A 13,367-nucleotide genomic window follows, 5' to 3' on the forward strand; every position below is an offset into this window, starting at 1 on the left:
GCACGCAGGTGCCCCGTCCTTGCACGCAGGCGCCCCGTCCTTGCACGCAGGCGCGAAGATAGGCCAGACTTCCATGTTTGCATTTTCACACTTACCTCAACTTGGTGGTTAAAACTTCTAAGGACATGAAAATGTTCACAATCAATAATGCAGTTTTTTTTTTCTTAACATTTCAGCCTGCACTCGCTAGGGAGAGGCAAGTCGTGGATGGCGCTCTCTGCTCCCTGCAGGCCTTCACCTGGGAGTTGGCCTGACCCATGCTGCCTGCAGTCTTGAGGGGACAAGCATGTCGGCTTCAACAAAACCCCTGGCACTGGCAGAGCTAGCCCCCTGCCCCGAGGACAAGCCCAAGGGGAAGCCACTCCTTACCTGGGGCTCTCTCTTTGGCCCCCGCAGCGAGAAGGTGGTTTTCACCAGGAGCGAGGGAAGCCCCGAGGAGAACGTGCTCACCATAACCATTACAGAGACCACCGTCATCGAGTCTGACCTGGGCGTGTGGAGCTCCCGGGCTCTGCTCTACCTCACACTGTGGTTCTTCTTCAGCTTCTGTACCCTGTTCCTCAACAAGTACATCCTGTCCTTGCTGGAAGGGGAGCCCAGCATGCTAGGTAACACGGGCCCCCGGCCTTCTGGGGGTGAGGGCCACTCCCCTCGCATCTGCAGATCAATGCTGGGTCCCTGTGAGAGGCACACGGAAGTGCCCACAGCCCCGGGGAAGGAGGGCACTGAGGGTACTGGCTGTGAGCCGTGTCTGGGATGCAGAACAGCACGTCCTGTCTGCCTGCGCAGTAGGAACGGAGGCAAGTCTCTCCTCTCCCTCCTTCAGGTGCTGTACAGATGCTGTCAACTACGTTCATTGGATGTGTAAAAATACTGGTTCCTTGCTGTTTATATCAGCACAAAACCCGGCTTTCTTATCCACCCAATTTCCTCATGATCATGCTGTTTGTGGGTCTAATGAGGTAAGGGATCTGACGGTTGGGTTGAGTGTTGCGTAAAATGTCTTGGCCATCACCAGGAGTGGGAGGCCAGCTGACTGACCCTATAATTATGGGATCACAGGTGTGTTTTCAGTGCAAACTTTATGTAATCCCCAGGGCTGTCTAGATTTTAGGACAACAAATGGATTGGTCTTGTGGATCTGAATGCAGTCAGAGTCCTTCTGGAACTGCCATGAATCTAAGAGTGGTTTGAGAGGGGTACCCCTCCTCTCCCTGGGCTCGCCACTCTGCGCACGAAGCAGCACCTTGCGGTTGCGGTTGCGGGGCCCCTCCCTGCAGGGCCAGACCTAAGTCTTCATGGGGGAGGCCAGCAGGACGGGGAGCGGGAGGAGGAGGGCAGCTACAAGTGGACTTCTCCATCCCAGTGACACTCTTGGCTTATTTTTAGGTTTGCAACCGTGGTTTTGGGTCTGGTCAGCCTGAAAAATGTGGCGGTTTCGTTTGCTGAGACAGTGAAGAGCTCTGCTCCCATTTTCACTGTGATCATGTCCCGGATGATCCTGGGGGAGTACACAGGTGAGGGGTCCTCTGGCCCCGGCGCCCCTTCCCTGCCCACCTGTGCCCCCTCCCCCCGGGGTGAGGATTCTCCCAGCAGTGGTGCGTGCCGGGGCTCACCTCTCGGAGGTGGACGTTTTCACTTGCGTCCTAGAACATTCTCTGAGCAGCCGCAGTGCCTCACACACTCGCTTTGGCAAGTGTTCACCTCCGCTGAGCGCAGGGCTGTTCAGACATGTGCAGGCCTCGTGGTTGGTGGGGGACACAGGAGCAGGGGAAAGAAGTAAAAAGCAAGTAAAGGAGAAGTCACTGGTCCCGGAAGGTGAGACCGCCTTCTGTGTCACGCGAGGGGCTGCCTGGTGACGGTTGTGTGCTGGCGCGCCCATCGGTCTTGCCCAGGTCGGCCACCTCCTGCGTCCTTCCCGAGCTCGTCTGACAGCCTCCTGCTCTTCACTGCTTCTCAGCTGCACGTCTCTGTTCTCCATAAGGCCCAGAAAGCTGATTTATTTACAAATCGCCAACCTTCAATGACAGCAGACTGTTTCCAACTCCGCGTCACACACGTTCCTGTTTTTCCCACCAGCCTTTTCAAACGGAGCCCATCCAACATTGTTCCGTGAAAATGACCAGAGTGCGGACTAATGCATATACTGCGTAATCTTTCATCTAAGAGCAGTACCGATAGGTGTTTAGATACAGATATGCATTTGCTTCAACTAAGAAAATGACAGGATCTTGAGGCGAGTGGTGGAGGGAGGAGAGCACCGATTCGCAGCTGGACCCCTCCCAGATGTGCCTCCGGAACCACACTCATGTTTGAGGTGGTGGTAAGACGATCCAATCAGAGTGTAAACAGCAATCCCTAGAAATCACAAGCAACAGGAAACAAACGAAGCTGATTGCATATCAAGTGGGGGGGGGGCGCTCAGCCACACTGTTTATTTCAGTGACTTGAAAACAGCATGGTTTGGCTTCCAGCGGTGGTGGCTAAGCTTGTGGCAGACCAGCTCTCTTGTTGAGAACAATGAGAACATCTTGATAAAGCAAAAAGGATCTGTCAAGGAGAATGACCGAGGGGCCAGGATTCTAGAGCTGAGGGTCACCCGCTGCAGGGACCCTGGTGTGTGGCTCCCTCCCCACAGAGGCGTCTGCTGATTCTCGAGCAGTGGCTGGGATTTGGGGCAGAGCAGCCTTGTGGGGCTGCAGGGCTGAGGGCAAGTGGGGCCTGCCAGGGGGACACCCCAGCAAAGCCCTGGGCTCTCCCCCGGGACCCCGAGCATGCCCACGCCCGTGGGTGCCTCCCAACAGCAAAAGCAAGTCCTTCCTAAGAGTGAGACGGCTCTTGTGGCCTTGTGTTCTCTGGGTTTTCACACGTACAGTCTGTCATGCAGCAGACATTTCTAGGAGGACCGGAGGCCAAGACCACATGCTAGAAAACTAAGGGTGCTGGCCCACGGAGGCCCAACATGCCAGGTTCCCTTCCTCCAGCTCTCAGCCTGGCAACTGTGTGGGCCTGGGGGCTGCTCCTCGGTGTGATGGGGGCTCCTTAGTGACTGGAGTCTGGCCAGCACGGTCCTGTGCCGGGAGGTGGCCATCGTCTGCAACGGTCAGCATGGATCTCTCCCACGGAAGACTTCTTCCCTCATACTTTGAATTTCAAAGTAAACTAAATAGGATCTGAAATTGAAGCAACATGAGGCCCAGTGTCCTGTTTCCAAAGTGAATTGCTTTTCTGTTCTGCTCAACTTAAACCCTGTGTCAAGTTTGTTCCTTGGATTTCAGAATGAAGCAAAGAGAAGTGACCTCCACATCGTTGGCAGATTGTGGCCGGAGACTCGTTGAGCCAGGGCGTCAAACTGCCCCCACCTCTGGCTCCCCCTTTTGGACAGACTGGTCCAGAGACCATTCGCCCACCCTCCTCGTTCTCAAGCGAGAGTTTGTGCTATTGCAGTGCCTGGCAGGGCGGGACTTGGGGCTCAGGGCCCCAACCTCGTGCATCCTGCCCGCAGGCCCAGCAGATGCACCTCACGGAGAAAAGCCTTGTGAGGCCCCTGGCCTGGGAGAGGGTGGTGGGCTTGGTGCAGACGTGGATGTGTTGTATTTCCCTCCAGTGTAAAGAACTGGTAGCTGCTCATTTTTAAGCGAAAGTGGAAGTTAGCAGCTTTCGTGAGGGGTATGAAAACGGCCTTGGCGCCCAGAAGAGATTTTGCAGTGGGGAGACTGACCGCGGCATCTCTCCTGTATCTTTTGCCCTTTCCAGGGTTGCTGGTCAACCTCTCCCTCATCCCCGTCATGGGAGGCCTGGCACTGTGCACGGCCACAGAGATAAGCTTCAATGTCCTGGGGTTTTCGGCTGCGTTGTCCACCAACATCATGGACTGGTGAGTCAGGAAGAGCGTGGGGACACATGGTGTGATCAGGATGATGGACATTTAGGTCCAGATTAGCTTAGAATTACATCCCATAATTGAAAGCTGGACGCATCTGATGCTGCCTTTTGCGAAATACCAAACACCTTGTATCTCAATAAGGTAACCTTTTCTCAAAAAACAAGCCAGAGTTTGGCAACACGTGGTCTTGGTATGAAGAACACTCATCGTAGGGACGTGGTTAGCTAACATGCCGGAGTGCCCTTGTGGGTTCATGCGTCTGCATTCAGCTAAGCAAAGGGGAAGAGGCCGTCCTGCAGCTGGAACAAAGGGGCAGTTTCTGGTCTGTGCCCAGGGCCGGCACCAGGGAGGGGGCAGCCTGAGTCAGGTGCCGGTGGGAAAGCACCACAGGGGCGGCTCCTTGTCCCGCAGCAGGAAGGGGACGGATGTGTTGCGGGCTGCTCTAGGATTCGTGCAGCCGCCCTGTGTCGGGGCCGTGGTGTTGAGTCCACACTAGGCCCCCGCTAGCCCTGCTCTTTGAGAAGTACTGATTGCCTCTGGAAAAGAGAGGAGACAGCCACACAGGAGTTTATCATTGCCTTTACTGTTAAAGCCGGACAGGCTCACCCTGAAGTTTTCGACACTAGGGCCAAGTAAACATTTAAAAGTCACCTGTAATTTCATTTCTGACATTTAGATGTATTTCTTTCTGGCTTTTTCCCTCTGTGTTTGTAGCTCCTAGAAATCTAATACGGCCTCATCATGCATTTGGTCTGGTTCTGGCTCTGCTCCCTCTGTGGTCCCGTGAGTGTCACGTGCCGGCACCAGGGGCTCTCAGAAGCCTGGGCCTTGTGACCGCCTCCTTGTGTGGCTCGCAGCTGCCTGCGAATTAATGACTCTTTGTCTAGATGTGCAGGGAGCGTCTCCATTGCAGTTTCTGACGTTGTTGGGGTGAATTCCCACCGGAGACACAGAGCCTGAGAGTGTCTGGTTTCTAGTTCTATAGTGAGAGCTTTGGTCTTAACCTTGCCCTCAACTAAGTTTTTGCATCAGAACAAAATGAAACAACCACTGCTTCCGGAGCCCAGAGGGCAGAGTCCCTAGTGGAAGTGGCAAGCCCTTTGGTTCCTGGGGAAGCTGGACGCTGTTTCATTTTCTTGTTGGCCACATGTGTGTTTCCCTTGTGGTGTTTCTGTTTGTTTGGGGGTTTTGTCCATTATTTTTCCACTGGAGTCTTTGTGAGCTTAGACTGTGTTGTTCACCCGCTCCCACACGTTCAGCCCGCAGGTGCCCAGCCTGTGGCAGTTACTGGCTTATGGGAACTCTTGGTTCAGGGCAGGGTTTTGTGCAGCACTTTGAGCAGGGAGATTGGGATCCTGTGATCCCTAAGAGCTACGTAACCTCAGGCACATCGCTCAATCTCTGAGTACCTCAGTTTACCCTTCTGTAAAAGGGGCCAGTCATGGGGCCCCCCTCACAGCAGAGCGATGCCCAGGAATCCCCCGGCATGGGCCCGCCGTGCGGGGGCCATCCCTGAGGCCTGCCGTCATTGTCACCGCTTTGGAAGGATGCAGACGCTCGGTTCCTTTGAGGTCCATGCTGACCCCTTGTATCAACAGCTAACCTCTTCTTTTCTTTATTCTAGTTTGCAAAATGTTTTTTCAAAAAAGCTGCTCAGCGGGGACAAATACAGGTTCTCGTAAGTATCATTGGCCTGTGAAACTCCCAATTTTGTAGGCCCGAAAGGACTTCTTTCCCATTTGAAGGTTCAGAATCCCCTGTAGACCTGACACTTTTCCCACTTTGGCTTACGTGGCTTTTAGAAGTACTTTGTGGAGGGGGTCCCTGGCCAGCCCAGTCGGAAGAGCAGGCGACCCTTGATCTCAGGGTGTGGGTTCGAGCCCCATGTTGGGTGTAGAGATTACTTAAAAAAAAAAATAAACTTTAAAAAATAAGTAAATAAATAAAAGTACTTTGTGGAAACTTGGAAGAAAAGCCCCACCTGTTTCCAGCTGCCTCACTGAAGCAGCTGAAGGGCTGGCTGGTTCATGGCTGCGGGTTGGCCGGCACTCCGACCCTCCCCATCATGCCGCACAAAACAGACTCTGGTGTGCCAGGCGCTTGGGAGCACGCTTGCTGTGAGCTGTCTGCTTGAAAGCTGGCCTCTGCCGCGCAGAGGGAGCGTCAGGAGTCTCTGTTGCCTCCGCAGGGCTGCAGAGCTGCAGTTCTACACCAGTGCCGCAGCCGTGACCATGCTGGTCCCCGCCTGGATCTTCTTCATGGTGAGTTTCAGGACGCCGCTGGGCTCCTGTGCCGACGTTTCTCTGTGGTGACGGGCGAGTGGGACGATTTAACTTTCCAGGCCATGGGGTGGCTCCTTGCTGTGTCACTCACAAGGTCAGCAACGTGCACTTGAGGAGAAGGGAGAGAAGGCTGGAAACCAAACCTTGGACAGGCCTCTGTGCCCGTCGAGGCCAGTGTGTAGCTGCGGAGTTCCCTGAAGTTTGTGTGTGAGGGTCTGGAGGCTTGCTTATTTTATTACTATTTTAAAGTAACATGTGCCCACTTAGAGCAAGCAACAGGGCAGCAGTATGTAGACCAGAGACAAGGTCTGTCCCCTGGTCCCCTGACCCACTCCTCCAAAGCCCCTTTCCAGACCTGTCTGCTAGACTCGGACTCGGATACACGTGTACGTAGTACGATTCCACTAGTCTCATGAAAGCACGTGACCGTGTCCGTGCAGACATTTTTTTTTTTAAACACAAATGGAACTGGGCTGTTCTGTCCTATGCTTGTGTTCTGGGGTGTGACTGCGCCCTGACCTGTCATGGCCCCTTTGACAGACACCTGACTGCCTGGCACATTTCACATGGAACAGGGAGTTTCACGTGTCGTGTCTTTAGCAGACGAGTGTTTCTCTAGGATACATTCTTGGAATTGAAACGGTTGATTGAAAGAATGTGCATATCTAAAAATATTTTTATTGTGATAAAATGTACATAAACATAAAATTGACCATTCTACCCATTTTAAAGTGTACGTCAGATGTGTTCGTGTTGTGGCGCAGCCACCGTCACCGTCCGCGTGCAGACTTTCATTATCTCGGACTGAAACTCTGTCCCTATTAAACAGGAACTCTCCATTTCCCCCATAGGGGAGCGAGACTTTGCCTCTCCCTGCTAGGGTCTCCGGCTGGGTGATTAACAGGGGACGAGCCCACAGACTGATTTAACATAAGCTTTATGTGACACAGAAGCCTCATGAGGAAACCAAAGGAAGGGCGCAGTCTGCATGCGCAGCACGTGCCAGGCTGAACAGGGAGAGGTGACTGTGGGAGAGTGGGCTGTGTGTGGGGTGGAGGCGTGTGAGTCCTGACTCTCGGTCTCTGGTGATGAGCGTGTTTCGTTCCTCCTGCTGCGTGGGCGACCTCCATGTGGGGCCTTTGTCTCCTGCTTCTCAGGGAGGAAAAGGGAGGTCTGGGCCCTTCTTGCTCTTGCTCTTTTTTAAGGGTCTTCCGCCCAAAATAATCCTGATACCAAAGCGGCATATTTGAGTTCTGAGCTACTTCACCGCTCCCTTAGCCCTGGCACCTACACTGTACTTTCTGTCCATATGGATCTGTCAACTCTAGGTCTCTCGTGTAAGTGGAATCCTAGGGGATTTGTCCTTTGGGGATTGGCTTATGTCACTGAGCACGGTGTCCTCAAGGTCCCTCCTGCTCTAGCAGGTGTCGGCACTTCTCCTTTCTAAGGCTGAGTCATAGTCCCTGTGTTGTTGGAGCACGTTTGTCCGTCCATCCACCAATGGACACCTGGGTTGCTTCCACATTTTGGCTCTGGCAGACAGTCCTGCTGTGAACCTGGGCATGCACATAACAATTCAAGACACTGCTCCTGGTTCTTTGGGGAGTGTACCCAGAAGTGGGGTTCCTATTCTTGCAGTAATTTTCTCTTGAACTTGTTGAGGGCCCACCAGACTTTCTGCAGCGGCTGCACCATTTTACTTTCCCGCCAACAGTGCTCGAGGGCCCCACATCCTTGCCTGCACCTGACCTTCCCGTTTTCTGTGTTTGATGGTCACCGTCCTAATGGGTGTTAAGCAGTCTCCCGTTGGACTGTTGGTTTGTATTTCTCGGATGGTCAGTGATGCTGAGCACCTTCTCATGGGCTTATTGGCCATGTGTATATGCACGTTCAGAATGTTGATGGGTGCCGAGTGATTGTCCCCAGAAGGCTGTTTTCAGAGCACTGCTCAACATCAGTTTGTAGACCCGGATGACTGGGTACCTGTGACCCCACACCTCTCTGAGGGTGAGTTGCGGAAGGAAGCTGGGCAGCAGCACAGCGTCGTTCCCGTTCTGACCCACAGGACTTGCCGGTGATCGGCAGAAGTGGGAAGAGCTTCAGTTATAGCCAGGATGTCGTGTTGCTGCTGCTGATGGATGGCGTTCTGTTCCACCTGCAGAGTGTCACGGCCTATGCCCTCATGGGCAAAATTTCCCCCGTGACGTTCAGGTAAGCACAATAGCTTCCTGAGAGACAAAGTGTGCGTCCAGGTCATTTGCAGAGGAGTGGACTTTAAGCCCAGGTATTGTTATGAACGGTCTTTGTGTTTGTCATATGTGAAGTGAGGGCCATGGCCACATGGTGTGACTGCTGGGCTGTGCTGTTCGGTGCCGTGTAAAATATGGTGAAGCACGGGATGTCCATCTCTAGGGAAACCCCACCTACACATTAGCATGGAAACTGGAGCAGTTCGAGTGTTTTTCTGTCTGGGACAGCATGCCAGGGGCACTGCCTGTGATGCTGGAATGTTCTGGGCTGTCCAGTGGGGGGGTCATGGGCACCTGACATGTGGTGAGTGCAGTTAGGAACAGAATTATTTTATGGTTTTATTTATTTACTTATTTATTTGAGAGGGAGAGTGTGTGAGCACAAGCAGGGGGAATGGGACAGGGAGAAGCAGACTCTCCACTGAGCAGGGAGCCCGATGTGGGGCTCGATCCCAGGACCCTGGGACCATGACCCGAGCCGAAGGCAGACGCTTAACAACTGAGCCACCCAGGTGCCCCCAAGGAACTGAATTCTTAATTTTATCTAATTTTAAGCGATTTTAATTCAAATAGCCACACGTAGCCATAGTTCCTGTATCAGAGGCACCGCTATGGAAACAGAGGCCTCTCTGCCTTCTCTTCCTTCTGTAACTGGAAGAGTTTAATGGAAGCACCATTTCAAGACTGGAGAGTTTTCAGTAACAAGCAGAAAAGCATGAGCTTCTGTCGCCAGCAGCCTAGAAATCCACATCCGCAGCTTTGGCCACATCGTGTCATGTAAGTCAGTGGCCTGTTTTTTCAACCTCTGAGCTGGTGGCAGAGCAGGGGAATGGCCCTCAGCTGCGAAGTCCCCGCTGCACTTGCTAGAACTGCAGCGCCCTGAGGCCTCGCCGAGCCGCGCCAGCCTCTGTCTCCCCGGCGCCCCTCTGGGCGGCTAGCGCTCCTCCCTGCCCACGCCGTGGGGCCCAGGTCAGCGCGACAGCCGTGTGCGGCACCAGTCATGTGCCCTGACCTATGACCTGTGCGGTCCTCCCACTTGGTCTGCAGGAATGTTAGCAACTGTCATGATCTTCAGATTTGAAGCCGTGGTGGTCACTGTCTCTATCACACATTCTGATATCCATTTGGGGCCAGGAATTATTTCCAAATATCCCTGAAACTTTGTTTTTTAATGATTGTTAGTGATGGTTCAGAAAAGGGCAAAAAGCAGAAAACCAATTCTTTTTACAGAAAATAGTGTTTTTTGTGTGTTTTATTCCTAAGAGCGATACTTAATCCATTATAGGAAGTTTGGAAAAGACAGAAAAGTACAAAAAGTAAAGCATGTGTAGTCCATGATCCCCAGACACAAGCACTGTGAAGGTTTCAGTGATTTTGTATGAAGTTCCTTTTTACAGGGTCCTACCTAGCCTTGCTCTCACAGTGCTGTTTTCACTGGTCCAACGGTCTCCCCGGGGCCTCCCTGGGTGGCTCCCACTCGTCTCTGCCCATGTCGGTCAGCCTTGGAGTAAGGGTGCTACAACCATTTGCACAATTCTCCTGCTCTTTAACAGCGAGCTGAGCTATGTAGGGGCAAATGTCATAATGTCTGTGATTTACTTAAAAATATTTCGGTCCCAGAAAAGATGAAGCCGATAAAGCAAAATGTTAATTTAGTCTAGACACTGGGAATATGGCTCTTCATTATAACCTGTCCCTGCTTCTCTGTTTGACACCTTTGCTAATAAAGGAGGAGGGAGCCAGTGAGGGAGCGCCCTGGGCCAGGCGGGCAGGCGGGCTGAACCCGGGCCGTAACCCCTGTCATTGCAGTGTCGCCAGCACCGTGAAGCATGCCTTGTCCATTTGGCTCAGTATTATAGTGTTCGGCAACAGAGTCACCAGCCTGTCGGCCGTCGGCACCATCCTAGTGACGGCCGGTGTCCTGCTCTACAACAAAGCCAAGCAGCATCAGCGGGAGGCCATGCAGAGCCTGGCTGTGACCGCCAGCCGGACACCAGAGGATGACATGGAGCCACTGACCCCCAAGGACCCCAGACCACACCACTGAGCTCTGGAAGCCTCGGCAGGTGCCCAGGGCCCCGAGGTGCTGCCCACGGCGGCTGTCCTCGCTGACGCGAACACCCAGCCTCCTCGGGTCAGTGGGGTGATGTGCCTGCCGCCTTCCCTCCTCCTTTCTTGGGTTTTCAGTGAAAACCACCAGGAACGGGTGTCAGCTTCCCCAGGTGGAGACCAGAGCCAGCTGCTGCTGAGCCTGTAATGTGAAAACCCCCTCCTGCTGACCCTGTGCTGAGTGCAGGGGAGGGCGTCAGGACCCACACTGGCCTCTGCACGCCCTCACCAGCACGCAGGGCCGGCTGCAGTTAGGCCAGGCCCAGTTTCCCCGGGGGTGACAGCCACAGGTGCCAACGTGCACCACACCCACGGCACAGTGCCCACTCAGCGTCCCGGGCCTGCACACTGCCCTTCAGCCATCAGGGGTACTGCCATACTGAGACAGAAGGCTGAGGCACCCACTGCCTGGGCCGGAGGCCACAGCAGCCAAGTGACCACAGAGCTAGGAGAGAGTGGAAAGGGCACAGAAATAAGGGTTCCTGCTGCTGAGGGCAGGCTGTTGGGCCCTCACCTTCCTGCCCTTCCACCCACGGCATCCTCCACACCCCAGAGCTGCCAGCAGCTGGTACAACTTAGGGAAAGGCCACTGGTGAAAGGGAAGGTGCCCCACCCCTTTCAGGGTCTCTGCTGCACTAGCCCCCCCCCATCCTGAGGGTCCCAACCCTCACCTGTGGCTGGCCTTCAGTCAGGGACCCCCGAGGTGGTGTTGCTGGTCACTGGTGGAGGACAGACAGACATCTGTGGTGTTTAACTCAGGACAGGGATATACTGACATTCCCTTTTGTTTTTGGGTCCCCTGTTTGTAACACTGGCTGTTCTGAAGGGTTCCCTAGAGGTGCTCCTGCCATCACCCTGCTGGTCAGGGGCCACACCATACCTTGTCTCGTGGGCAAGGATGCTAAGGGTTTCCCTCATGAATGAGTGGGCAGGGGGGCGCTGGGAAGAACATTTGGTGTGTTCACAGTTTTTGTCACATTGCATTTACAATGACAGTGGAGTTTTTAAAGAAGGAAACAGGTGGCTTCTGGAAGGCGTCCTGTATAACAGGTAACCCACACTGAACTCACAGCCTGGCTCGGCCTGGCTCTCACCTCCCAGCGCAGACTGACTACCATGCTGGGCGTCTGAGCCCTTTGCTGGGTTCAGGCTCCTGGCCTCTTCACTCTGCTCCTCATCTCAAATCCTGGTGGAATTTCCGATCGGGGCTGCCAACCAGGCTCTAAGACCTCTCCATGGCGCCAAGCTCACGTGCTGGGGCATGTCACCTGCAGCTGACGCGGAGGACATCGGTGGTGACACGGCCATCTGAGGCCTGCCTGCCACGGCTGAGTGAAGTAGCCGACAGGAGGGCCTCGGGCGCTAACGGCCCCCGCGTCTGAGTTCCCCTCCCTGTTCAGGTCCTTGGCTCCCGTCATCTCTTCACTGGTTTTCCAGTTGGCTTCTCAGCTGGAAAATATAAAAATAGGCCCTCCTAGAGATCAAATCTCTCGGAAACAAAGAGCAATAATTACGTCTCATTAACTTCTTCCTACTTGAAAAAGTTTGCCATGATGATGGGTTACAACAGGCCTTTAAAACTACAACCTTTTATCAATGCCCACATTTTCCACCAAAAACAAAACAAAACAAAAAACTACAACCTTTTTATGAAGCTGACTTCGTAAAGCTGACTTCAAAATGTTATGAAGCTGTGCCCAGAGGACAAGCAGGTGTGCGTTCTACTGCACGTCAAGCTCAGCTCCGCTGTGATGTTTATCATGAGACTCTCCCCCTTTCCTCTCTGCTTCCTCCACAAACAACAGCGAAGGGGACTCGTTGGAGGTGGCTGGGGCGGCAGGATGTACATGCATCTGTGAGGACCAGCGTGAAAGCACGGCCTCCACAGCACCCTGCTCCCCCCTCGAGAATGTGGCTGCCATGACCAGCTACTGACAGGCCGTGAGCAGAGAAGAGGACGCAGCTGTAGTCATCTTGTTGCAAGACAGTTTCATGTTGCCTCTCTCAACGGATGTGGTCATCTGAGCATAGCCAGATGGGCAGCGCCTGCTTCTGAGCCTCATGAGGGACCAACCACCCTGCACGTCACCTGTGCCCTGTCTCCACTGAAGTGGCTTTCTGCCAGTTTTGATTTTCCAAATTCTTGGATCAGAAACAAAATGAAGATTTTCCTAAATTATTAGCAAATGAGATAATTTCCAATAAAGCTGCTTTTGAGACATTTCCTCAAACACAAGCTGTGGCCAGCACTGCGCTGGCCCGGGGCTTACGTTTCTTCTTCCAGTGTCTAGTCTCCACCCTAAAGCATGTGCAGGACAGCCCTGCCAGGAGACAAAACCCATGGCCTGTCTTGGCCATTTGTTGAATGAATGTACAGACATGTTTTTTATTAACTCTGTGTAGTAGTGTTTTTACTAGTATGTTCTTACTGAACCATAGCAGACATGTTTGCATTAACGTTGACACTGGTGTCACCGCTTCCTTGGGTCAGTTCTTCCATGTCCATGATCGTCGTCTGTGCCTTTGCAAAGAAAAAAAACACTTCAAACAGGTGTCAAGTCAGGTCACCTGCTTACCTACATCGATACTTAGAGATGTACGTATGTCTGGCTTTCAAGGAAACTTCCACTGAAGGGCATAAAAAGCTTTTTTTTTTTTTTTTATTCCAGTAGTCATAATTTCCTCTATATCAGCATTAAAAAAATCTGCCTTGGAAAGCTTAGAGTATCTTGCACAATCCAAACTTTGTCTTTAATTTGAGAAAAATACACATGGTGAATCAGAAACAGTCACACGCTGCACAAAGAACATTAGCCAAGTACAGTCGTGCCCATAACCCAT

At 53.1% G+C, this 13,367-nt stretch overlaps 1 protein-coding gene across 13 annotated transcripts in view; it reads left to right on the forward strand.

The window, feature by feature from the left end:
* The window catches only part of SLC35E2B (solute carrier family 35 member E2B), a 22,069-nt gene extending 11,299 nt beyond the window's left edge, over window positions 1–10,770 (forward strand). For 10 of the 13 annotated variants that reach the window (XM_025856402.2, XM_025856405.2, XM_073903501.1 and 7 more), the window contains 8 exons: window positions 177–608; window positions 827–962; window positions 1,390–1,517; window positions 3,757–3,877; window positions 5,511–5,564; window positions 6,075–6,147; window positions 8,234–8,379; window positions 10,227–10,770. In XM_025856402.2, the coding sequence (XP_025712187.1) occupies window positions 287–608; window positions 827–962; window positions 1,390–1,517; window positions 3,757–3,877; window positions 5,511–5,564; window positions 6,075–6,147; window positions 8,234–8,379; window positions 10,227–10,464 (1,218 nt within the window). In that variant the 5' untranslated portion in view covers window positions 177–286 and the 3' untranslated portion in view covers window positions 10,465–10,770. Of the gene's footprint in view, window positions 1–176; window positions 609–826; window positions 963–1,389; window positions 1,518–3,756; window positions 3,878–5,510; window positions 5,565–6,074; window positions 6,148–8,233; window positions 8,380–8,990; window positions 9,195–10,146 lie in introns of all 13 variants that reach the window. The other 3 variants (XR_012381398.1, XM_073903504.1, XM_073903505.1) reach the window with 3 other exon arrangements.
* Window positions 10,771–13,367: the final 2,597 nt, after the last annotated feature.

The sequence above is a fragment of the Callorhinus ursinus genome, unplaced genomic scaffold (genome assembly GCF_003265705.2).
Source record: "Callorhinus ursinus isolate GAN/ISIS: 27379988/994484 unplaced genomic scaffold, GSC_fseal_2.0 scaffold18, whole genome shotgun sequence".
Taxonomy (NCBI): Eukaryota; Metazoa; Chordata; class Mammalia; order Carnivora; family Otariidae; genus Callorhinus; species Callorhinus ursinus.